Source organism: Balaenoptera musculus, chromosome 11, assembly GCF_009873245.2.
Source record: "Balaenoptera musculus isolate JJ_BM4_2016_0621 chromosome 11, mBalMus1.pri.v3, whole genome shotgun sequence".
NCBI lineage: Eukaryota > Metazoa > Chordata > Mammalia > Artiodactyla > Balaenopteridae > Balaenoptera > Balaenoptera musculus.
The window spans coordinates 85679458-85706206 of NC_045795.1; the positions used below are offsets into that span (position 1 = coordinate 85679458).

At 42.7% G+C, this 26749-nt stretch overlaps 1 protein-coding gene across 1 annotated transcript in view; it reads right to left on the bottom strand.

Moving 5' to 3' along the window:
- Positions 1–2733: 2733 nt before the first annotated feature.
- The window catches only part of LOC118903072 (RING1 and YY1 binding protein), a 76056-nt gene continuing 52040 nt past the window's right edge, over positions 2734–26749 (bottom strand). The window contains exons 3-5 of the mRNA XM_036867748.1: positions 7412–7588; positions 7219–7317; positions 2734–6779 (exon numbers count right to left, since the gene is read on the bottom strand). Coding sequence (XP_036723643.1) covers positions 6527–6779; positions 7219–7317; positions 7412–7588 — 529 coding nt within the window. The 3' untranslated portion in view covers positions 2734–6526. The remainder of the gene's footprint in view (positions 6780–7218; positions 7318–7411; positions 7589–26749) is intronic.

Consider the following 26749-nt stretch of genomic DNA (forward strand, 5'->3'; position numbering starts at 1 on the left):
TGAGACGAGCAATCCCCTCGCAAAGCTACTGTGGTTCCAAATGTGGCCTCCATGGTGGGAAGTGGCAGATAGAGAGAAAGACAGACAGACGGACAGATAAAGGAAATATTCAAAAACAAGACAATCACAAAACAAAACAAACTCTTCTCATTCACTCCTGGTGTTAACATCAGTGAAGCATCAGAATGAACGTTCGAGAAAAGTTTTGCTCTCCATTATTAGAAACATAGCAAAATACAAGCAACGACGGGGCCACTGGCCCATGGCCCCTGGGAGCAGAGACCAGGGCAGGAGAAGTTTGCTTCAGAGGTGAGGAAAATGAGCCTGAGAAAGCTGACTTGCCCAAGGTCACCCAGTCAGGTGGAGGTGGGAGTCTCACCCAGTTCTGGCTCCAAAGGTGTATCCTACTGTTTCCAGGAATCTGGCTCCAAAGGTGTATCCTGCTGTTTCCAGGAATCACACCCGTTTGGTGTTCTGCCCTGTCATCTGAGAGTCCCCGAGTTGGCAGAAGCGGTGTGACAGCCTGGGCAGGTCCTGGTCCAGCCTACATGGCGGGCTGCTGGTCTGGCACTCAAAGCTGCAGTGCTCAAGGTCGGCCTCCTCCTCTGGTCCCGTTGTGAACTGTGGTAAGAGCTGGTGTTGGGTATTTTGTTCTCTTCTTTCCTGACTCCTTCAAGCCTCTCAGCTGCCTACTGCTTGGAGTCCCTATGGCTCCAGCAAGTGCTCCACAACCGAACGGTTGATTCAAAACTGCCTTGTAGGGTTCCCCGATTGCTTTGGGTGGGTTTGGTCCAGGGCAGGAAGGGCAAATGAGTTTTGCCTCACAGGAACGTGGGGTAAGGATGCCTGGAGAGCTGTGTTGAGGTTTCAGAGGCTGAACTCAGCTGAAAAACAGTACTGTGATCGATCTGTGATGCCTGGCACAAGCTCGAGGTGGGGAGAACAGGGTCGGTGGTCCAGGTCAAAAGCACCTGCAGGAATGGGCCAATTTCAGCCCGTGCCCTTGTCTCCACACACTCTGCCCCATTTGCTGTTTTTCAGAACCACGGTGGATGTGTAACTGGGCACTGGATGCCTTACAGCTTGGCTTCCGCCCCAGCCTTGCGGTTTATGCCTGGAGAGAAGGCAGGTTGACCAGGCAGAACACAACAGCTGGATACCTACTTTCACTCTAGGGTCTACCCAGATCTGAGCCCCCTCCCTTCAATCTCTCCAGACATGGCCTACGATCTTTTCTAGAAAAATCAGAGCCTTCCCTGCAGTATTCAGTGGTTCATTTCCACTGAGCTTACAGAGCCCAGGCTGCTGGGATGAAGACTGTCCTTTCCTGACAAACGTCATTAAGGGCAGCCAGATTAGAACCTGGCTTCTCTTGATGATTAACAAACAAGACCTTGATCAAGAGTTTTTAAGCCTAACACGACAATGGCTCTGAAGCTTTCCTTGCTATGCTGTTAAAATTTCAGAGGAGCTCTTCAGAACTGCTGGGAGGTCAAGGATGAAACAGATGCAGGGCCTCCCTGAGAGCCCTCTTCTTCTCCTCGCTGCCCTTGTTTCCATGTTACAGGACAAGGAAAGCAGAGCACGGCCTGGTTACTTCCCGGCTGAACACATCATCCTACCCTTGACCAAGATTAATTCAGCAAGAGCTTCTTACCTCGATGGTGTCCACCGCGGCCACAGTATTCCTCAGTAGGGGTATGGACATGTGGTATCAAGGCTGGGGTTTAGCTAAAGACATCAGGGAAGAAGTCTTCACCTCCCTTCTCATCTTCACAACCGCAAGGAATCCACTCTTCCTAAAAGACATCCTTGCACTTTCACTGTAGGGGCCAACATCTTGCTGTACACCTCCATCTGGTGTGGGAAGCAGCCTCCGTGCTCCTCAAAAGGTGGTGCCAGTGCCACTGGCAGCAGGGACCCTCAAAAAGGACTCCTCAGGTATCAAGGAAAGCTGACGGGTCGGGGTACAGCCCATCACTTATCTGAGAGCCCTGGGAAACATCAGAGACCACTTGCTCCCTGCTCTTCGATCCTTCCAGATCCTTTCCAAGACTCCCGAGGAGCCAGGAGCAAAGACAAAAAAGAATGAAGTTTGCTAAGTTTTCTTTTACCAGGACGAACCCATTTTCCAATTACAGTCCTGCACCATTTATACTCTCCTCCTCTCCGTGCTAGTTCAAGTGCAGACTCGGGCCAAAGAACAGTAATCACAGATGACTCTTATGAGTGCTGTTAAGTGACTTCCACATTCTTTGGAAGTGACTGTCTCAGCAGCAGTCTCCCTAGCACGGGGCAATAAGCCGGCTTTGTTTGTGGGGCTTTTAGGTTTGACACTGCATTTCCTTTACATCAGAGTCACAATTTACCTAACTGTAGTTGGCCAGAAAGGGGTTGTCTTCTGAGGGTTTTCAGTCATGCACTGAATTAATCATCGTTACCCATCATCTCCACTTCCTTCCTTAAATCATTGCAACCTACCTCAAAGGATGCATTTACAGACACTAGCTCGCTTTCTTCCAAAGTTCGGCCATTCTTTGGTTCCATTATATTTTCTGCTGCAGCTCTGAGCCGTGCACTGAGACACCCCAGTCAACTTCAGCATCTGATAAACTCAAGTTCTTGGCCTCCTGTTCTACTGGAAATATTACACAAGTGAAAAATCTCAGTACAAAAAGTTAACTGTTTTCCTACAGGCTAAAGTCTACACAGACAAAAATAAAGATTTCAATGTAAATTTTACTATTTTATTTGTGAAAAAACTACAAGCAGAATTCATAAATAGACATTTCTATTTAAAGCAGGAAAACGATAAAGTGGCTTCTAATAACATAGTCGTGCACATGCCAGTAACAGGAATATATTAACATCTTTTATTTGCTAGACAAAGAGCAGTGTCCAATATAAATTTCCCCCAAACATTTAAGACCTGTGAATTTCTGACCAGTTCACAAAACCACCGACACTTTAGCATGAAGAAAAAAAACAAACCTAACAGACTGTCAGCTCTAAAGACGTTACAGAGCAGGAACTTCCAAAAGCGTTATACAAGCTGTCTTTCTGGGCAAATGAAAAATATAGCTCGTATAATACATTAACAAAAATTCACAAGGTAAGATTATGTTTTGACATACTTAACAAGCATTCTCTATTTGTCTCCAACAAACAAAGCTAAGGAAATAATGTAACCATCTTTACACAGTAAATTAAGGTTACAAGTCATACACAAGAACAGAACTGCTTGCGCATTAAAAACTGTTCAGCTCCATTGTCATACTCTAAATGTTGGCTCTTAAACCATTTTCGGTTACATACAAGCAAAGGTTATTATATATTCAGCAATTAATAAATTTTCAATAATTTAAGATACGGTAGCTTAAAAAAGTAGACTGAGAATGGTCTTGATAAGGCAGGTGAAACATCTTAGTGGAACTAAACTCACAGAAGCTTCTGCCAATGTTTTGAATATCCAGATTGAAACTGAAAGATTTTGATTAAAATTTTTTCTGGGTGTCAAGATGTCTTTACCTTATTATTACTACTATTATTTTTTGAACTGCATGACTCAAGCAGAGCAGGTCAGATAAGCTCTGTGCGCGCGCGCACGCACGAGTGTGAAGAATTGTGTGGTATTAAAACAAATGGAAACTTGCAAGCGTAACACTGTGCTTTTGTTTGTTTTGTTTTTATAACCTGCTTACTGTGCCGCTGAATACCAAGTATTTCTGGTCCTCTTTTAATATGTATCTTTATCATCTACACTAGTGTTTTCACACACTGCCTACTAATTGTAGGGCAGACTGCAAATGCAGAAAGTTACAGGAATTCCATTTCCAGAATACATGCCTGAGGGATGTCATCCATTTCGGAAATCAAAAGCCTGAAGTACCTACCACCGCACTACCGTAACAGAACACACAACAGCAGCTAAAGGATGGGCCCAAGAACATCTGATTGCTGAGACCAGTCCCACCGTGCGCTGCAGTTTCTACCAAAATGGCCATTTCATCCTCTCACCTGTTCTAAAGCAATCCTCCCTTCCTTCACCCCTCCCCATTCTTTAATTTATCACGGAGGCAAAACTGAAATACCAAGACATTGGCAATGAATCAATTAGCAGCCTCTGAGTAGCTGGTGAACCAGCTTTTCCCACACATCTCGGGGTCCAATCACTTTACATGAAACGAATTTTGAAAAAGTACACAGTGTTTCTGAACAAAGTGCAAACCAACACTTACTGGTTCCAAAAGCAGTGCAACCCACATGAGTTTGGTGACGTTTAAATTTTTTTAAAAAGTTAATTAAAAAACTTAGCAATTCCTTACACCTCTGGAAAATAAATATGGCTGACTAATTCACCCTCCCTGAGACCCTTAATAAAAGGAATATTAAAACTTTAGAAGGAATGTCTTTGCAATACTCCACTAATATTAAAATGTGGATTTAAAATTCATAGTCAAATCACTATGTATTCTATATCCTGATGCTTACAGAAAGCATCTGATTTCCTTTGGTTCATTAATAAATACTTTAAAAATGTATTTAAAAAGGTAAGTATAGCTTGCATCCCAGATACAAGCAGTATTTTAAAAAGAAGGGGAACACTGTCCATGCATTTGAGAATAGGACCACAGCAACAAATGGCACTGCTTTATCATCTATACCTTTGAGAACAGAATTTAAATGATGGTACATTAGTGACTAAGGAATAGTTTTAATGTAAACGTGAAAGGAGCCTTCCTGTTGGCTACTCAAATCAAGCTGTTAATTTTTCTGTTTACTTGTTGCCTCCACAGACAGAAGTTACTTCTATTCTTAAGCAGACCAGGTTTTTCACACCAAAATGTGGTGTTTCATTACTAATCTGCTACCCTCCCGGAAGTACCATCAAATAAAGGAAGGTGACATCAAGTTCCCATGCTTGAAATGACTCTCAAGTCTATGAACTCTGCGGATATGAATGTAAGAGTCAAAGAGAAGACAGACCCTAAATCTAAACAAAGCAAAACAACAGAACATTTTTAAAATGAGGAGGGGTGGATTCATATTAGCGGTCTTTTTTTTTCCCCCTTTTTTTGTTTGTTTTTGCAAGACAGTTTTAAAAAAGAGAGAGTGAAAAGAATCTTTTTTAAAAGAGAGTTTACTCAAGCTATCTTTATCTTGAGGAAGAAAAAGATCACAGGCTCGCAGGAAGTAGGAGCTTTCCCTGCAACTCTGGCTGCCAGCACTTCAACCATTTATTCACCACTGAGTTCCTTCCCACAGCAGGGAATTGAGACACGTCTCCCAACACTGAAAAGCTCCATGTGGGGACTGCATGTACTGGTTGATAACCTTTGTTCAGTAAAACAACAAGACTAGATTTCAGGAAAGAAAAAAGAATTCTCACAACTGAATGGGTAGGGTAAGGGAAACGAGGGGAAGTGAGGCAAACAAAGTTCGATTAAACAAAACACCACATGCAAAGTGGAGACAGGGATTTGCTTCTTGTATGGCCCAAAAATACAGGTTAGACAGTTTGAATCCTAAAACTAAGAGACAATTTATCAATTTACCTCAGACATGAGTAGAGGTCTGGAAAATGGATGGAATTCGAGTTACAGAATACCACATTTTCATGAATGCTTATGTAAGAACAGCAATGTTAACATGTAACCGTAATTTACACGAATACTTGGCATTCTGGAGCTAGTTTCGTTACTTTTGACTGATCAAAGCCCTCCCAACTAAACCACTTGTGATTTGTCAGTTATTCCATCGCAAATGCAGGCTATCTGGAGCAGTCTTTAATTTGAGATCACATTGTTTAAAAAATATATATTTTTCTATCGTCCAGTACTCTTTAGACAGATGAGAGAGTCAAGTTCCCACGTGGGTTGGAACATACTTCACGTAAGACTGATTTTAACTTAATTTCAGCACTTTCATAGAAGGGACCGTCCCAGATCTGTAACTGTTCAATGTTGAATTCACTTCACAGTGTATCAAGCACCAGCGTTGCCATGGATTGGTTTCAAATAACCCTTTATATATAATTTTATATTTATATATATATAGTTATATCAAAACTGATAGTACATAGTATAACTGGAAGAAAGAACTAAACTTAAAAGGATATGCTGAAAGGATGGAGTCTGTGAACACAATAAATAAAAGCTCCCTCCCCCTCCCACCCCACTCCCCCCCAACAAAACAAAAACAAAAACCAGTTGTAATGTACATGGAAAATTGTGCACAGCAGATTTTTTTTTTTTATATAAAAAGTAGATTCAGGAGCACATCCAATTATAAATGATTGTTAGGAAAATCATATAAAACAATGGAATACATAAAAGTGTCAAGAGTAATCGTCAGGGTGCGAAATTCCTTGGGGGCCAGATGCCCATGGCAAGCAGAAATTATCCTGGCAGCATCACTAAGAGGTCGATGTCCACAGAAGATTCTCCAGGGGTGCGAGCGGCATGGGCAGGTGGAGGATGTGAATTTCATACCCTGATTCATAGTTTTCACAACTCCATGTGCAATTTCAGAAAGATTCATCATTCACTGCTGACATGTCGCCCTTTGGCGTGGAGGAGCGGGAGGAGCCCTTGTCTGTGCTCTCCGACCCCGAGCTGCTCTGGTTCTGCTGTTCTGACCCTGCACTGGAGGTCACTGTGGATGAGGAGGTCGAGGAGGAGCGAGTCTTTTCCTTAAAGTCTGTGATAATGACGGTGACGTTGCCCACAGTCACTGCCAGCTGCTGTGCGGTGCTCCTGTCCACGTTTTTCAGCCGGGGCCTGAAAGCAACACCACAGGGGGACAGCCCATGAAATCGGCTGCGGATGCAAAGGACTTCGGGCCCAACGTCACCCCGCCACACACACAGACTGCATGTCGCTGTGGCAATGAATCTAGAATGCCAGCACGGATACCAGCGCTTACTACCAAATCTGCCGACTAAGCGTAGCAAGAAATGAAACCGCCATCAGTTAGCAAAGCTTCGGACCACTGCCAAATTATGATCAATTTATCTTTCTCCTGTTTTGGACTCAGTCATATAAAAAGCAGCTCGTATCTATGTACATGTATTTTGAAAGTTAACAGTCCCACCCCCCCAGATCTTCACCCCACCCCTTCTTAGCCTACAAACCCACAGGCACAAAAGCACCCCTGACTCTTGATTATGAGCAGGTGAATCAGGGCAGCGACGTGGTATTTCACTCTAGTTTCAAATACCTTGAGGTGTGATTCGTTTCACTGGTCTTTGTTGTAGCATTTGCAGACTGTATGCTGTTCGCTTCGCTAGGAGGATCTTTCAGAATATCGGACTTTGGTCTAAATGGGGAGACAGAAAAAGAGGCATTTAAAAGACATCTTTGATTCACCTGCAAAATAATATAGTACTGTACTGAGTTACCCAAGAACTTACTTTGTTTTTTTGTTGGTATTTTTCTTGGTAACACTAGGGCTAATTTCTTTATCTTTCTCGGGTTTCTCTTTGTCTTGCTTTTCAACCTTCTCCTTCTTCTCCTTTTTAGGGGGTGGTGGAGTGGCATACTGTTGGGCCACTTGCTGTGCCACCAGCTGAGAATTGATCCGAGGTTTTCTAAAACATTCAAGAAAAGATGCCTCATCATTTGCTTTTTAACTGTTTCTTTAATTTTAAAATTTTGGTCTCATAATTTTTAGGTATTTTATTACTGGTATCTGGCAACTCAAAGTAAATTATATGGTGTTTATTATTTCCAGATAGTACGGTTAAGTCCATAAAACTTTTCCTCTTTCAAATCCACTCTCCGTACATCTACCTTTAATGACATAAACACATGTGCTCACACAAACATACACATCCCTGTGCAGTCAAGACTTTCAGCCAATCAAACATGACGCTGCTTCTCAGAGTGCTGAGAACACTACTTCTTTTGAGCTGTCAAGATTATACTGACTGACAGCTTTCAAATACTCCTGCTGCAGAGGGTTAATCTCATTTTATTAAATGGACACTGGTAATCCTTTGAAAAGAGAATGAAATTAGAAGTGTGACATTCACTCCTCAATCTAATTACTCCGACTTGCTCTGCTCCCCTGCTGCTCTGCGACTGGCACAGACAACACGTACAGAGCAATAAAAGGTAACTGTGGTTCATACGAGCTTCCGAGGGGGTGAAGACAAAGTCACTATAAAAAAATCTTAGACGAGTGATACATTCATTGTGCCACCAACCATTATGTCTGCACCAGTCTCCAACTGACACTGGCTCTTAACACTATTGTTTACAAGTTCTAAACGGTACCAAACGCTTCTCACAATGCATAACCATTCGGACCCAAATGGTAAAGGGAGAAAGGAAAACCTAGGCACTATTTCTATACAATATTAATTTTCAAAGACATTAGCATCTAGATCGACATTTACAATATAATAAATTCTCCAAGTACAAGGTAGAAAACACATATCTAAGTGGGTGATTAATGAGGTGAAGCAACCACCTGCCATGATGTAATGATCCCCTTCAGACCCTACATCCCCCTCTGTTCCCAACGATGGAGGCACTGGCCAGAGAAAAATAACTGGACAGACAAGGTCTGCCTCATCAATGAGGGAGCCAGTGGTGGAAGAACGGAAATGGAAAAAAAATTTTAAAAAAAGCCTACGAAAAACAAAACAAAAGTTTCTTTCTTAAATAATTCCACCATTTTTTTTTTTTCAAGAAAACAAACAAAAAGAGTTGCTAGATACAGGACACGCTGGCTCCTAAGTTAAGCACAGTTATTGAAGCACCTCTTGGGAGGAGGTGTGATGTGGCGAAGAAGAAATACAGGACAAGGAGGGGACAGACACCTACTCCTTGACTTCATCAAGGCTAGCCTGCTAGGGGAAGTCACTGGGTTTGTTCTGAGTGTCTCAGTGCTGGTTCCACAATAGTGTGGCTTTGCAGAAAGCACACCAACAAAGGAGCAATCCCAGAGCAAGTTTCCTAATGGTTTCCGGCAAACACAGGCCTTGGTTACGGCGGCATACGATGAAGCCCACAACAGGTACAGTCACCTCAGGCTGGACCACAAGCAGCCTCACATGCCACTTAGCAAGGGATTCAAAGATGTGAAGTGCCCCGAGACAAAGGGAGGAAGGTACTTAATACTCTAAACTGGGGCTTCCCTGGTGGCAGAGTGGTTGAGAATCTGCCTGCCAATGCAGGGGACATGGGTTTGAGCCCTGGTCTGGGAAGATCCCACATGCCGCGGAGCAACTAGGCCCGTGAGCCACAATTACTGAGCCTGCGCGTCTAGAGCCTGTGCTCCGCAACAAGAGAGGCCGCGATAGTGAGAGGCCCGCGCACCGCGATGAAGAGTGGCCCCCGCTCGCCACAACTAGAGAAAGCCCTCGCACAGAAACGAAGACCCAACACAGCCAAAAATAAATTAAAAACAAAAAAAAAAAACAAACAAAACCTCTAAACCCCCGCCCCTCAAGTGAAAGGTGAAAGGTAACATTCTTTCTTTACAGGTCTAACAAAGGCAGCAGCAGCCATTCTAACACATTCTACTCTTTCAAAGAGGATGTGTATCTGTTAATACTTACAGAGAAGATAATCACCACTACAAACTATTTCACAAGTACTCACAGGGGACACAAACAGACCAGCTGTCTACAGGGATTACCAAGCAGTTTAAATCAGAGTTTAAACAAATTGTCATATACTAACCAATACTCAGGTGTCAAAATGAAATAACTCAGCCAAGTGAAAACTAACTAACTGAATAAAACTTTATGAAGAACTACACCTTGAGGGAGACTTTCAATTAAGCCAGTATGTGTACTTCACTGCATGGAAGTCTGACAAGAGAGGACAACTGGACACCAGTCCAAGACCACCTTCAACACCGAGAAGAACCAACGGCACGTGGCACACCAGACGCTTGCCCCAGAGAAACCACCCCCAGCCCCATCACCAAGCCCACCCAGTCTGAGTTGGGGGGGCCTGTCTCACTCCAGCACATCCTACAGAGTTCTGTGATGTCAGTTAGCACGCCGCACTGTAACTGCCAATCAAATGTACACTCCAGAATGGAACGACCGTGTCTTAATCATCCTTCTCACTGTGGCATTCAGCACAGTACCAGGTACCCAATAAAATTACCTACTGGATGAATAAAGAATAAACGAAAATTTCAGAGAAAGACAAAGTAGGATAAGGACTGAGAAAAGGGCCCAAGCTTTGGTGATCCAGAAGTCAACTGCCGACTTTCAGGAGAGCAAGCCACACGCGATCAGGGCTGCAAAGATGAAGGGATTACAGGATGTCAGAGGAATAATCTAGAGGCGGCCAACAGGAACCCTTTTGAGAATTGTGGTGCTGAGGTTAAGGACAGCCCTGCCACTGCAGAAAGGGGTCAGCAGGGTTTGAGGAGATTTCCTTGGGAACGGGAAGCTTAAAAATCATGTTGTACACTGAAAAGGGAGAAAGACTGAAGGCAGGCAGAAGAGAGGGGTTAGCCATGGGGCAAAGGAGGGAAAGAATACAATCAAGAAAAGCGCTGGGATTGGGATTGACATGTATACACTGATGTGTAGAAAACTGATGACTAATGAGAACCTGCTGTATAAAAAAATAAATAAAATCCAAAAATTAAAAAAAAAAGTGCTGGGAAAGGAACAGAGACACTTTCTTCTGAGACGGGAGGGATGCTAGGTACTGGGGGATTATTGGCAGAATATGGAAGTGAGAGATCCTGAAACGATGGACCTCAGAAGTGGCGCCTGGGTTGGCGAGCAGCTGGCACTACCAGCACAACAGAGAGCTAGGGAAGAGCAGAGAGTAGAGGAAGTCACCCTCGCCTCACAAACAGCCCCAACGGCAGGCGTGCGGTGCACCTGCAAGCAGCTCTCAACCACCCAGACGCCGTGCTGATCCAAGATGGATTATCCCTTCACAGGCGGCTCGCCGAGGCCATGGGCACAGCGTGGGCAACAGGCCAGGTGCCTGTCTCATACTCCTCCCGCGGACGACCACTCTCTAACATTTCAGCAAGGCAAGCAAACCCTCAGAATTCTTCAGTGCATGTACCACAATCCAGTATCTGTAGGACAGTATACACACACACACACACACACACACACACACACGGTAACATAAGTGGCAACTCCTCAAATGCAGCACGTGTGCACAACCGCGCCGATGTTCTCACTTGTTCCTAAGAAAATGATGTCTGACTAGAATAGTGAAAGTGTTCCTCCTCTCTAATGGGCAACCAAACTGAAACTTCACAAATGAAAAGGACCCAAGGCTCACTGGGATCAGATTATTACCAAGAAATATGGGATGTCTGCTAAAAGCACCTGTGTTGTTTCACAAGTACCGCTGTGTTCTCAACGTCCTCAAATAACAACCTAGTAATTCTTCCATCATCACTTGCTCCTTCCCCACAAAAAACCCTCACCAACAGGTGGGAATTTATTATTTTAATTATTAGAGTGGTTTTTTCAAACTAGTTCCCCCAACAAATCCCACATTCCTTCTCAGACCAGGGAACAGGGTGAGATGGGGAGATGCACCTAATTCATCTTGAAATGGTGCGGTGCTGCTGAACAAAATGCATACTTTTTGGAGAAGGTGAAGAAATGAGAAGGGTCATCGGTGGGAGACCCTCCAAAGGTGCCACCCTGCCATAACTGCTGTGGCAGCTCCTGCCATCCGTCCCCTACTTACTTGCAGGCCGGCACACTGACGGCATAAGGGTGGGAACGTGCCACCTCCACGGAGAGCCACGCGCACCCCAATCGACCCGGCCGCGCTCCCCAGGTTAGATGTTATGAACTGCCCGGAAGCAGCAGGGGCAGAGCTACCTCACAGCCACCACAGGACAGGCACACTGCGAGGCCAGGGTCAGCACGACATCCTCTAGGGCAGAAGTGATTGTCTCTGTTTTACAAATTAAGGAGACTGAGAGCAGAAAGATCAAGAACCTTGTCTAAGGTTCACAGTAAGTGGCTAAACTGGGATTTTTTAACCCAGATCCACCTGAACTTTTCAAAGACTCCATTCATTCATTCATTCATTTATTTATGGCTGCGTTGGGTCTTTGTTGCTTGCACGCAGGCTTTCTCTAGTTGCGGTGAGTGGTGGCTACTCTTCCTTGTGGTGCATGGGCTTCTCATTGCGGTGGCTTCTCTTGCTGCGGAGCACGGGCTCTAGGCACGCGGTCTTCAGTAGTTGTGGCACGCGGGCTTAGTTGCTCCGTGGCATGTGGGGTCTTCCCGGACCAGGGATCGAACCTGTGACCCCTGCACTGGCAGGTGTATTCTTAACCACTGCGCCACCAGGGAAGTCCCCAAAGACTCCTCTTATGAAAGTAACTTCAAATGAGTCTCCCCACCGTGTGTGTGTCGGGGGGCGGGGAGGGGGCACAGGGTACTAGGGATGGAAGACCCAGGTCAACGCAGGCTACGGTTTCAACAGATACCTGCCCAAGAATTCCAGCACTCTCGTTAGCCCCACCATCGTCACTGGGGTAAGAAGAGGACTACTTGGTTGTCCTTAAGGGGAGAGAGGAAGGGGCACGGGGAGAGGAGATGGCAAAGTATGTTTTCCAATGTCTTTTAACATTTCCTGTAAGGAATGAACCCGTATCACGACATTTAACACTGCTGATCAGTGAGAAATAGTTACTTCCCACAGATTTACACTGCTCAACGCAGTCTTTTAAGTGTCATACAACACACTGTATATAGCTCGCTTAATGGGCAGAATTTCCAGCATATTGCAGGACGTCAATTCTTCAATATAGAGCTGAGAGTCTGGGGTTCTCCAAAATTACCTAAGTTTCCCAACTAACAAATCTTAAATAAGCAATTGACAGCTTTCCCAATACAGGGGAAAACATTAGATCAAAGAACATGGCTTATTGCTTTTGGTGACTACACCTCAAAGCCCATTAACCACCAGCAAAACAAACAAACAAACAAAAAGTCCTGTTTGACCAGAAATACTATATAGTATATAACATGGGGCCTGGTTTCCTTTATAAGTACGTTTGCCAACAAAAGTTTTTTCCGATCTTCTTCAAAACTGTATTTTTTTAATAAAAAATTTTTAGGCTTCTGAAAATTGTTTCATACCTTTATTGTTACTTTTCCAATAGAGTTTACAAAGGAAAATCTGCTGTGACATTTCAGTAATGGACATCGTCAGGAAATCTTGTCTATTTATTTGCATTTGAACAGCTAATATTTCAGAGAACAGCTGATTCCATAAAGTGAAGCAAATCTTTATCTAGGGACATCCTTAATTTTTGAAAAAGAAAAATTTCAGAGTTCGAGCACACATGAACACAAATGAGAGCAAAAAACAAGCTATCTTCCTGGACTGCTTTGGGGGAACATGGGCAAACCATATGTTTCCCCCATACAACACTTTCCTTCTCCACTGTGTGCTCAGCGGAACCTGAGATCTGTGATCATTTCTCATGTGCTTTTCTGTATCTCAGCTCCCACAATGAGAAACAGGACAAAGCCATCTTCTCGTAGTTCAGGCAACAAAGAGCAATAACAAATCCTTTTTTTTTTTTCTTGATTATATTCAGCTCTTCCTAAACTAACACTTATGTTTTGTCCACTTATGGAACTCCATTTTCAGTTAAAATACCCTAAAGGCTCTGAAATCAGACAATCAACTTATCCAAAAAAAAAAAAAAAAAAGTACCCTGCAACTTACAAAACATCTTTGCCAAGTTAACTGACACTGCCCTTGAGTTCTCCTGCCATCGCCTTTACCTCCCCCACCAAGCCCTTCCTTGCCTTGGCAATCTGTCGGTTGAAAAATTAGCAATTTCCAGGACTGAACTACTCTGAAAATGCCTGTCCATTTAGTTCACTCTATCAGGAGCCCACGAGTCTTTATGAGAGATCACATCATGGCTCTGTAATTAAAAGGAGACTTCTCCACATGACCCATTTCCCTGTCCCTACACTCAAAAGGTTATTCTACACGTGTGCACCAATGACTGAACTTCTGTATTACTGAGCCCACGATACACGCGCGCACGCGCACGCACACGCACACACACACACACACCAGCTGGGAACACAGCAGAGCACTCTGCACAGCCGTTACCGACTAAAATATTTTGAAAATGAAAGGGGAATAGTAAATACAACCTCAGGGAAGCGGGTGGGCCAAATGTGTAAAGTGCGTTATAAACTGCACACTTTTCTTTGCAGAAGTACCTGTTAAAGCCATAATGAGGGTAAATAAATCTGATCTTTGTCTGCATACAATATGTATTCCAAGTTAAAAGAAGCTGTGAACCCATTTTCACGCCGGCTAACGCCTGTATTTAGCTCCAAGGCCACGTAAGCATTAAGATTCAGGGTCTGTCCCAGCAACACTGCCAACCACACACTACTGGCTCCTGGCTTCGGTGAGCACAACAGAAAAGAGGCCCTACGAGAACAACTCGCTTTCTGTTCGTTTTACCCACCCGCTGCTGACCCATTGTATGTTACAAACCAAAGATAAAGCAGAGGAGAAATGCTGTGAACAGAACACAGAAGTCAGGACTCTGGCTCCAACATCAATGACCATGAGATCTTTTTTTTTTTTTTTTTAAATTTTATTTTATTTTATTTATTTATTTATGGCTGTGCTGGGTCTTCGTTTCTGTGCGAGGGCTTTCTCTAGTTGCGGCAGGTGGGGGCTACCCTTCATCGCGGTGCGCGGGCCTCTCACCATCGCGGCCTCTCTTGTTGCGGAGCACAGGCTCCAGACGCGCAGGCTCAGTAGTTGTGGCTCACGGGCCCAGTTGCTCCGCGGCATGTGGGATCTTCCCAGACCAGGGCTCGAACCCGTGTCCCCTGCATTGGCAGGCAGATTCTCAACCACTGCGCCACCAGGGAAGCCCTGACCATGAGATCTTAAAGGGTGATACAAGACTTCTTTTAAACTCTAGACATGCACAGGTAGAACGGATTTGAAGTAATTAGGCTACTTCAGGGCTCTTTCCCCTCCACCTATACTTATATTTTAACAACTACTGCCTCACTTTATCCTCAACAATTCTAAAAGATATGTTACACAACCACTAGTATTCTCAGTTTAAAAAGAGAGAGAGGATTTACAACTACACCAGAGACAATTAGTCTGGTAGTCTTTCAGGTGTACCATGCTAGGCTGAGAGTTTTGTAACAAAGGGTTTTAATCTCATGAAAATTTCTGTACCTTTTCATATTTGATGCACGTTATAGTACAGTTATTACTAAGAATCACCCAGGTGAGTCAATCCAGCCCAATGAAGAATAATAGATGAGGAAATATGGCAGATAATCTAGTTTCGTAAATAAGTTCCCAGGGAGTTTCTAGGTAAGCACCTTCTTTGCCACTATTTTAAAGGGCTGATTATCTTAAGAGACCAATGGACAAATATTCATCTGTTCAGTTACGGGATGAAACCATACAAGAGCTCCAGTCAAATTCTTTCCTGACGCAGGAAACATAAGACCTTGTACTAGCTGTCAGTCCCAGTGACTAGGGTGCTCTTTCAGCTTGCTGATTTAGGCTCAGTTCAACATTACGCAGACCTAGCTGGCTTTGCTTTGGAAAGATGAATACTCATGGCCTTCCTTCCCCAGAGCTGCTGTTGCCACAGAGTCAGGCCACGCTACACCAGGGTAATACGAAACTTCTATGACCTTGTGACCTTCACTGCTACAATCATACACTGCGTGGCATTATTAAATTCTCTCTGCTCCCCAAATAGTATCTCTTCTTGCTGTTCTTTTCTCTCTTAAATAGTTCTTTCGCCTCTCATGTAAACACCTGTTTTCATGAAATTTCTCAAATCTTTTAGAATGAGCCACTGGGTGGCCCGAAGGGGTCTGAGTTCATCTTCTAGGTTACTCTTTCCCACCAATATACATCCTTGACTCAGGAGAACCACTCTGCCTTGTACCAGAAAACTAAAATTTCCCCCTTAATTCGGACTCCAGCTATCAAATTAAAAAAAAAAAAGTCAAGCCATCCCCTTTATTCCACTTACCTCTCCATCCTCACCTTCACAGGTAATAGGGAGAGTACGGACTTTAGAGTTAGGACAGTCTTTGGACTTTATCCAGACTCCGCTACTGAGCTTGGGTAAATTACTCAAAATGGAAAGGGGGCCACACCTAATATAACAGGGCTGAACTCAAGATTAAAGGAGGTGAAGTTCTCTTAGCTCGTCATAGTACATGTACACAGAACATGCAGATATTCCACAAAATAATCCCCCTTAAAAGTAATATCTACATTTCAAAGTACTAACTTTTCCAGCTGTAGATGCATCTACTACCCTTCCACAGACACTTGGAGGCCAATGGAAATATTTACAAATGAAAGAAGCTGGTAAGCTCTGCCCTACGGAAATGGTTCTAGAGACAGAAATCCGTCACGTAGCTTAGTGTCTGTCCTATGTTAATCATGCTGTCTGGTAGCAGAGGCAGCACTAAAGATCCTCACTGACTTAGCTGTCAGTTTTTCTGCGTTACTTCAGACAGAATTTTAGTTTTGCAGATATTCCTTTTAAAAGAGAATGCCTTTAGGGGAGGCTACCGGACTTCAATTTTACAATACTATACATGGTATTGCACAAACTCACCAGATGATACAACTTGGTTAGAAACAACTGGCTCCAAGAGAACTAACATAAGCATCCTTAACAGCAGAATCTGAAATGTTCTACTACAGATTCAAAATTATCATTGTATTCAAATGTCTCTTATGCTCCGAAAACACACTTACTTAAAAAGTACTTGAGCACCAGTCACCGTCGGCACTGTAACTTTTCTGCAACTCTGGAACAGATGTTCAGAAAGTAAACGGAGCTACAAGTGGTTGAGGCTCTTGAAAACAAAACCCTTATTTTATAAACGAAGCTGGCAGCAATGGAGAGATAGCCTAGTCCAGCTGGTTCTCAAAGTGTGGTCCAGCGACTCCTGGGGGCATTCAAGACCCTTTGAGGAGGGTCTACAAGGCGCAAACTATTTCTATAATAATTACCTCCACAGTAATACTTGCCTTTTCGTTTTCCAAAGACTAAATGACACGTGACATCATTGCTCTGAGAGCTAATGAAATGTATGTTTGTATATTCCTGTGTTCTAAACATTGCTCAGTTTTAATTTCTGATGTGGAAAGTATCTACAGGTATAGCCAACATGAGCCAAAGCTACTTGGGGTCCATAATAATTTTAAACAGTGCAAGAGATCCTCTGACCAAAAAGCTTGAGAGCTGCTACCCTAGGACCATGACAAATATTTTACTGTGCAAGTCTGCTGCTTCATCACAGGTAAAGAAAGAAGAGGTTTTCTTCAGAAGACAACTTCTAAAACAACTCAAGCTTAAATTCTTGCTCAGCAAACTTCAAAAAAACAAACAACAAAAAACCCCCACCACCATGAAAAGCAGCATCACCTCCAAATGCAGGTTAAGAGAACATTTCAAAGATAAAGAAAAAATTTTAAACTTCCTAAACACAAGCACAACTTTCAAGAACAAGGCTTAAAGTATTTCAACCACAGACGATAAATCTGGCTTCCTTCCACTTCCTCTCCCCTGTGGTGCCTAAAATAACAGAATTTCATTGTGGTCATTCAAATATTTAAAGTAAATGTCCCATAATAAATATGCCCTTTAGATCTCTCACAGCATTTCTCCAAAAGTAAATCCACTGACAAAGAATGGACTAGTTGACATCATGTGAAGAAGAATGTTTCCTAAATTGTCTTCAAAATGGACCTTCTTTGAAGATGGCTAACTGCATTTCTTTTTGATACCTGCCATTCCAAATTTTCAATACAAATTTTATTCTACAGTAAAAGACGCTGGTGTTAAGAGTGGAAAGGTGTTTTGCTGGCTGAGGATTTCGTCTGAGCAGTGTTAGGATCGCTGCCACGCTTGAGGCAGTGTGAGAATTACAGTAGCTGCGGTATTGTGACTACAGAAGTGGTGGAGACACACCTCCCCTCGCCCGCCTCGTTGAGGGGGAAAGCTCATGTAGGTTACCAAATCCCAACTCTCTGGGCCAGCGTCCCTACCTCGAAAGCCCATCTGAATAAAGGAGCAGAGAGAGATGCAACATTCCTCGTGCTGTCTCTTGTCCTGGTTTCACCTCCGGCATTCGGGCTTATGTTTCCAAATTCATCAAACAGACTTTTCCTGGTGTCTACTCTATGCCAAGGCAGGCGCTCTGCACTCTGAGTACGGGTATATGCTTCTTTTCCAAGAAGCTGATAAAATATGACGCTTTAGATTTCAACAGCCAAGATCTCTGTTGAGGGTCCTTTGTGTTTTCTGGGCTGCTCCCTTTCACACAAGTTGGATCATAGGACTTAGCAGGCTGAGGTGCCTCAGCTCTCTCCTCTGCTTTCTGTATTTATTTTAGAACCTAACTCCATGACCTTGGATGAATTACATACTCTCTCCAGACTGCAGTTTCCTCACTGATAAAAGAGATCAGAATAGAGTAACTAAGCAATCTCTATGGCTCCTTCAGCTCAGATACTTGTATTCGATATTTAATAAAAACAACCAAATACAGTTATTTGTTCTTAACGTACAGGCAAGTTTGCATTAACTACATTCGACAAACTATACTGCTGGGTTAGTGACTTTGATATGACCTCTCCCAATCTCTCCAGAAGATACACAAAATTACCTTTAAAATCATGCAAATGATTTTAAGAAAGATCACAAGACACTACAAATCTCTTCGTAAACTATATATCTTCAGATGCAAATAAACTTGATGATGTATCAAGTCTTTCTCCAAGAAACTATACTAAAGCAATCCAATCTGCTCTGAAAATTACTTTATAGCTCTCAGAGATCCCATTTAAAATGCACGTAACCATTTTGAAATTACAGTTCATGCCACAAAACTGGGCACCTACAAAGCACACAGAAGAATTTGTAATTCTTCAGAGGGAAACCCCCCCCCCGGCAAAAAAAAACGTTATTTAGATAATTTAAAGAAATCCAAGATCTAACAAACCAGTTGCCCTCTTCAGGTCTTGGTTTTCTCACCTGTAAAATTAGAGGGTTGGACTAAATTAAGGTAATCTTAAGGATTCCCTCAAACCTAATCCTTAAAACAAAACAAAAACACATGTAGTAGAAAATAAGAGTTCTAACAAACAGGTTAGTTCACGGTCAAATTATAATGGGTTTCCTAAATCGCTGGTAGTCAAAACTTTCTAAAAGCCTATCATCACTTTGGAAGGGACGTCTACTGCATGGTCTCTCAACCGCAGCACTGGTGACATGTTAGACCTCGTAATTCTTTGCTGTGGGGCTGTGCTTAATGCAGTGTGGCATGTTTAGCAGCATCCCTGGCCTCTACCCACCAGATGCCAGTGGCGCCCCCATCCCCAAGTTCCGACAGACACTGCCAAATATTCCCTGGGTGGCAAAATCAGTCCCAGGTGAGAAACACTGGTCTACAGAAGAATATAATAAAAAGGAGTAGAAACATTTACAAACATGGGAAGGCAGCCCAGCAAAAAATAGCACTTGACCCATCAGAATTTTATCCAAAGATATCTACCAAAAATATATATAATATATTCATCATTCTAACTGGTTGGGGTTATAAGAGGGTAGGATTCGGAAAGAAGAATCCTGAGACCTTTTACCCCAAGTGTATGCTCCTTCCACTAAGCCACATGGCCCAACCCAAAGAACCTTGAGAAGAAAGGGAATCCAACTGGAGCCAGTGAAAGTGAGGAAAACAAAGGAAAACACTAAAAAGAGAGCAGGAGAAAGTTTTCATGAAGTAGTCAGTAATACTGAAAACTGCAGCAAATGAAAACTTGAAAACAGGTCTCTGAATCTGCCAGTCAAGGAGGTGCCCTTCCAAACGAAGTGTTTCTCTTCCATTCCTTCACTAGGTCACATATGTGCCCCTTAACCCTTCCACCTTTCCTCTTACCTCAAATATCTCAACTACTTCAACATATTCCACCTATACTCACAACCATACAGGTATGAAAAAAGCAGACTATGACATTCTGTACTGCAGTGCCTGTATTTTTAAATATCTAGGGCTAGGGAATTAGGACAAAATTCTTAGGAAGTCAAGTCTAAGTCCTTCAGGAATGCTCTTGGTCTTCTGTTTCTCTATCAAAGTAAAAAAGATCTATGGGTAGTAACTACTGACTTCACAGAGCATGACACAATTAATAAGTCTGCTTACTTAACCTTAGAGAAACCACATTATCACCAGAGTAAGTACTGTGGAATCAAGTGGGATTCTCACACTACCAGCAAGCTCTCCAGTTACACAGATTTATCTAAATCCTTAGCTTATAAAAAGGGACACTTAAACTGGGACGATGGTATACTGCACACACACACATATCTGCATCATTCTGGTACAGGTACTTTTTTTCAAGTTGGTATTCCACTCTGAAGCATCTCCCTTTGGCATCAAAGTAAGCGAATTTGCATGCCTTGTAATAAGTTTCCAACAAGGTAAGGCCTGTGTGTGCCAAAAATGACTTTGAAATGTCTTCGTCTGAAAGGGACTTTTTTCTTCTTAAACTACACTGCTGCAAGTGCACTGTCATCAAAGATCTGCTGAACATCTGATTCACTAATTTGCAGAAGTACAATGGAGATTTTGCAAGGTTTATTTTTTTTTAAGTCTAAAACAGAATTTTAAATGTTTCATCTTAAGCTAGAGTTGCAAAATGGCACAGAGTTCCCACATACCCCTCACTCAGCTTCTCCTAATGTTAACATCTTATATAAACAGGATAATTATCAAAACCAGAAAAGTTAACACTGATACAGTACTCTTAACTAAACCGGACACTCTTTTGGATTCGCACTCGTTTCCCCACGGAAGTCCTTGTCCCCGGCAGCCTCCCATCTAGGCATCCACGCTGCCGTTTGTTTTTCCTCACGTTCAGTCTCCTCCTATCTCTGACAGCTCCTCAGGTTCTTTGTCTCTGACGGCCTGGACACTCCTGATGAGTACTAGTCAGTTGTTTTGGAGAAACATCCCTCAATTTGGGTTTATTTCATGACCAGAATGAGGTTGTACATTCTGACAATACCAAAGCAAAGACGTGCGTTCTCCTGACTGCATCACAGCAAGGGGTTCCGGATGTTTCCATGTCTTATCCCCGATGTTAACCATGACCAGGTGACTAAGGTAGTGTCTGTCAGGTTTCTCCACTTTAAAGTTATTATCTATTAAATAAAAGACTTTAAAAGAGTTACCTTGAGACTCTATATACCAATATGCCGTTTCTTCTCAAACTTTCACCCACTAACTTCAGCATTCAAACGTGGACTGTGCAAATATTGCTATTGTTTTGTTTTGGCCCCATGATGATTTGGTCTTCCACATTTATTAACTGGAATTCTTCTTTAAGTAAGAGCTGTCTCTTCAAATTCATTCATTCAATTATTTTTATCAGTATGAATTCATGGCTTTTTATCTTATCCTATGGGTTAAAACCCAATTCTATCGTTATTTATTTTGTTGCTTAAGTTGTTCCAGCTGTGGCCATTAGGAGCTCTTCCTTCAGGCTGAGTTCTTTTGACAAGCCCCCACCCTTTTTTGATCCCAAAAAGTCTAGAAGTTTGTTTTTTTTTTTTTTTTTTTTAAATAAATTTATTTATTTATTTATTTATTTATGGCTGTGTTGGGTCTTCGTTTCTGTGCGAGGGCTTTCTCTAGTTGCGGAGAGCGGGGGCCACTCTTCATCGCAGTGCGCGGGCCTTTCACTGTCGCGGCCTCTCGTTGCAGAGCACAGGCTCCAGACGCGCAGGCTCAGTAGTTGTGGCTCACGGGCCTAGTCGCTCCGTGGCATGTGGGATCTTCCCAGACCAGGGCTCGAACCCGTGTCCCCTGCATTGGCAGGCAGATTCTCAACCACTGCGCCACCAGGGAAGCCCTAGAAGTTTTTAGGATCCAATGTTCCTTGGACTATTTTACATTCCTAAGCACTATACTCAAAGAAAACCCTTACAGTCAAGCTAGAGAAGGAACAAAACAAACAGTCATTCGAAGTGATGAATCATTACATATTATCACAATCAGCGTTATATTCCACACAGCATAACCACTAACAAAAGCTGGGTGATAGCTAAGCAAGTGAGAGCTCTGGATATCTTAAGGAGTACATTTTCTCAGAATGTAATCACTTATCTAATGCCTCTATTAACAGAAAACTTTTGTGTTCTAAAGACATACTTCATCATCAAACATTTTGTGGCGAGAGGTGAAAATTCCAGGTGGAATAAGATTCCAGTTAGTTAGACAAGTGTCCTCTAAGAACACACAATGTATTTTTCTGGCATTCTGCAGAGGGAAAGGGAAAAGATTTCAGACTCTGGAATGAGGAATAAGGGTACAAGAGCCAAGGCTGAGTGCATGTTCCAAAGAGTAAACAGCCTGTGGTGGAGGGAAGCAACGACGACACTGTTCCTTTTGACTTTATCGCGCCCTCTCCACGGCTCCAAAAGCACTAAAGAAGAGAGGGACCCCCAAAATTACTCCCTGCTTGCTTACAGGTGCCTGATCACCTGCCATCCAAACACCCCAAAAAAGGGTAGGGTTGGGGGGGGGGCTAGAAATAGCAACTGCTGCTGAGGTCTGCTGACTTGGACAATCTTTGCCTGGGACAAATCTTAAGGAGATACAATTTACACAACAAAACGCACGTGGTTTTAAGGGTACAGTTTGTTTTGACAAATATATAGAGCAGTGTAATCACCACCCCCAACCAAAGTTCTTTAGCGTCCTTTTCCAAACAATCCTCACTCCCAGCTCTAAGAGACCACGGATTTGTTTTCCCTCACTGTGAACTGAATGAGTCTTTCCTCGAGTTTCACATAAATGGAATTATACGGTATATATTCGTTGTTTCTTATGGCTACTTTCAGTGAGCAAAGTATTTTCTGACATTCATCCCTGTTGCTGTGTGTTTTGTTTACCCAGGCTCCTACTGATGGACATTTGGGCTGTATGCAGTTTTCAGCTCTCATGAATAAAACTGCCATGAACATTCACATACAAGTCTTAGTGTGGACCTGTTTTCATTTCCCTTGGCTAAAAAAACCTATGGCAAGTATATATTTAACTTGACAAGAAGAAACTTCCAAACTCTTTTTCAAAAGTGACTGCACCGTTTTACACTTCCTCCAGCAAAGTATGGGCATTCCAACTGCTCCGCACCCTCAACAGCACTTGCTACTGTCAGTCTCTTTGAGTCCCTCTAGTGCGTGTACAGTAGCATCTCAATGTGACTTTAACTTGCAATTCCCCAATGACTAAAGATGTTGAGCCAACTTTTTGTCCAGGATGCATTTTTACACAAATGCAGTTGATGGCTTCCCGGAAACAGTAAGCTTTTATAGTATTTGTGAAGATCGAGAAGCTTCCCAATACGATAACTGTTGAAGCTGAGTGATGGGCAGAGAGACCGATGTCTCTACTTCTGTGTTTAAATTGTGTCCACTGAAAAAAAGTTAAAAATAAACCAGAAGCCTGCTGGGTTGCCTGCCCAGAGAACATCTTATTGAGGTACAATAATTATTGAGGTACAATAATTCTCAATAATCTTTTTTTTTTTTTTTTAAGGGATTTTAATGGTTCTACAACTTTTTTTTTTTTTTTTTTGGCTGTGTTGGGTCTTAGTTTCTGTGCGAGGGCTTTCTCCAGCTGCGGCAAGCTGGGGCCACTCCTCACCGCGGCGCGCGGGCCTCTCACTGTCGCGGCCTCTCCTGCTGCGGAGCACAGGCTCCAGAGGCGCAGGCTTAGTAGTTGCGGCACATGGGCCTAGCTGCTCCGCGGCATGTGGGATCCCCCCAGACCAGGGCTCGAACCCGTGTTCCCTGCACTGGCAGCCAGACTCTCAACCACTGCGCCACCAGGGAAGCCCCTCAATAATCTTATTGAGAATATCTTACTGAGGTACCTCAGTTAAGACCTCAGTTGAGGTCTTAACTGAGGTACAAGGATTCAGAAAGAAGAGAATTAAAGTAAAGACAACTACTTGTCTTATTTAGGTACAGAGTAATGGAATAAAAGCATTTTGACTCTGAGCTAAACAGCTTTTCAAGAACCTACTATCAACTAATTCTTAAAAATTACCCAGCTGCTCCAGACGAATAAGAGTGTATGTACGATATAAAGGTCTGTACAAATTAATGCATTAGATGTAGACACGTGGCAAGACTAGAAAGGTGAGCTGGAGGGATACCTGCCACCATGGATGACAGAATGGCAATCTGAAGGGGTTCAGCGAACTGGAATAACAGATTTGATATCAGACAATAGGATGTCACAGGAAAGCAATATTTACGGAGGTAATCTGCTTGCTGTATTTCTTAATCTGAATGTAACTGGTCTAGTGAAAAGAGTCATAGATGTTAAGAAAATGCAATTTTACTGCTGGTTCTCTTACCAATTTGCAGAATGATTTATAAGAACCACAGCCGTCAGCCTCAGTTTTCCCAACCGTTAAAAGAGAGAAAATATTGGGTTGGCCAAAAAGTGCCTTTGGTTTTTAAGTAAAAACATAAGACACATTTTTCATTTTCACCAAGAACTTTATTGAATGTATTCACCCTTTTGTTCCACTACCTTCTGCCATTTTTCAGACTTCATAATTCCACCTTCCCAAAACTTTTTATCTTTTTGAGCAAAAACTGTTCCAAGGTGCCTTTTACAGTCTTCCAGGGAACTGACATTTTTTCCATTGAGAGGTAAAGACCAAAATCAATTTAAATCTGAAGGTGCAATGTCTGGTGAATACAGCAGATGAATCAGAACTTCCCAGCCAAGCTGTAACAGTTTTTGCCTGGTCATCAAAGAAACGTGCAGTCTTGCGTTATCCTGATGGAAGATTATGCGTTTTCTGTTGACTAATTCTGGATGCTTTTCACCCAGTGCCGCTTTCAGTTGGTCTAACTGGGAGCAGTACTTGTTGGAATTAATCTTTGGTTTTCTAGAAGGAGCTCGTAATAGAGGACTCCCTTCCAATCCCACCATAAACACAACATCACCTTCTTTGGCTGACAACCGGCCCTTGGCGTGGTTGCTGGTGGTTCATTCCGCTTGCCCCACGATCTCTCCCATTCCACATTATTGTACAGCAACCACTTTTCATCACCCATCACAATTTGTTTTAAAAATGGAACATTTTTGTTATGTTTCAGTTGATTTCAGGGAATCACACGTGGTAATACGGTCAAGAAGGTTTTTTTCGCTTAACTTATGTGCAACCCAAACATCAAAGCGATTAACACAGCCAAGCTGCTGCAAATGATTTTCAATATTTGATTTGGATATTTTGAGTATGTCGGCTACCTCCCACGTGGTATAATGAAGATTGTTCTCAATGAATGTCTCGATTTGATCGCTGTCAACTTCAGCTGGTCTACCCGACTGTGGAGCATCGCCCAGCGAGAAATCTCCAGCACGAAACTTCCCAAACCTCTTTTGACACGTTTGATCAGTCACAGCACCTTCTCCATACACCGCACAAATCTTTTTGTGCGTTTCAGTTGCGTTTTTACCTCTCTTGAAATAATAAAGCATAATATGCCGAAAAGGTTGCTTTTCTTCCATCTTCAATATTCAAATGGCTACACAAAAATTCACCAATTTTGATGTTTTTCTTTAATGCACTCTGATATGACAGCTGCCACAATTCAATCTAACAAAATTGTTTCGAACAAAGTTAAAGACAACTAAGCACTACTAGAGCCACCTTACAGAAAAAAACAAATGAACCTTTTGGCCAACCAATACCTGTCCTACCTTCTTCTCAGTACAGGCGAGATAAAATGTTGGAACCAGCAAAACATACACTTGGAGGGGGCAAGTATAGCAGAGCTATTTTGGTTTTCACATTCACACACACACACTTTTGTATGCATAGTCATAAAGCAAATGCAAGCTTCTAAAATTTTGGTTTTAGTAAAAACAGAAGAATGCTTCCCCAAGTTTCATACCAATATATGCCTCAGAGAGGTGATACTACATAAAAAAATCATTCAATAAGAAAAAAAGACAAGCCTTAATTGCCACACTACATTTACTGAGCACCACCAGTCATGAGCCAATTTGCCAAATAGTTCTTTTTTTAAAGGTTTTGAAAAACTGTATTCCTAATTCCTTGTATTATTAAAGACTACATGGAAAACAATTTAACCTTCTGGTTACTTTACGCTGCTATTAAACTGAAATTCCCTGGAGAAGTGCAGAGCTGCTCTAGCCCTGTACAGCCCATAAAGCTGTTTTCATGGTGTCGATCAATGATCGTGTCCTATACTCATGCCATCTCTGTTACCTAGCAGCTGTCCACTGTTCCTCCTGTTAAGATAAGAGCCATCCATCCACACCCATACCCAGACCTCGTTCTGGGAAACTGGAATGCACTTAAAATAACATGCTAGAATTGAGAACACAATTCTTTCAGAAGCAGATTACAATGTATTCAATTTCTGACCACTAATCCAGGGTCTTGTCCAAGTGTCTTTTGAAGGAACTTGTCCTCTTACATGAGTTACTACTGCATCAAATGCATCAATCATAAAAAATACATTTAAAACTTCCCATACCTAACAGTTCTTAACAAATAAGCCACAGCCACGTAATCTCAATATGCATGCACGTGCCAAACTTAAAATCTAGTAAGGAACCTTCAGGAAGACACAAACTCATCAGTAGTCATACTCATTTTATAAGCAGAAAATATTAACTCCTGGGAACAAC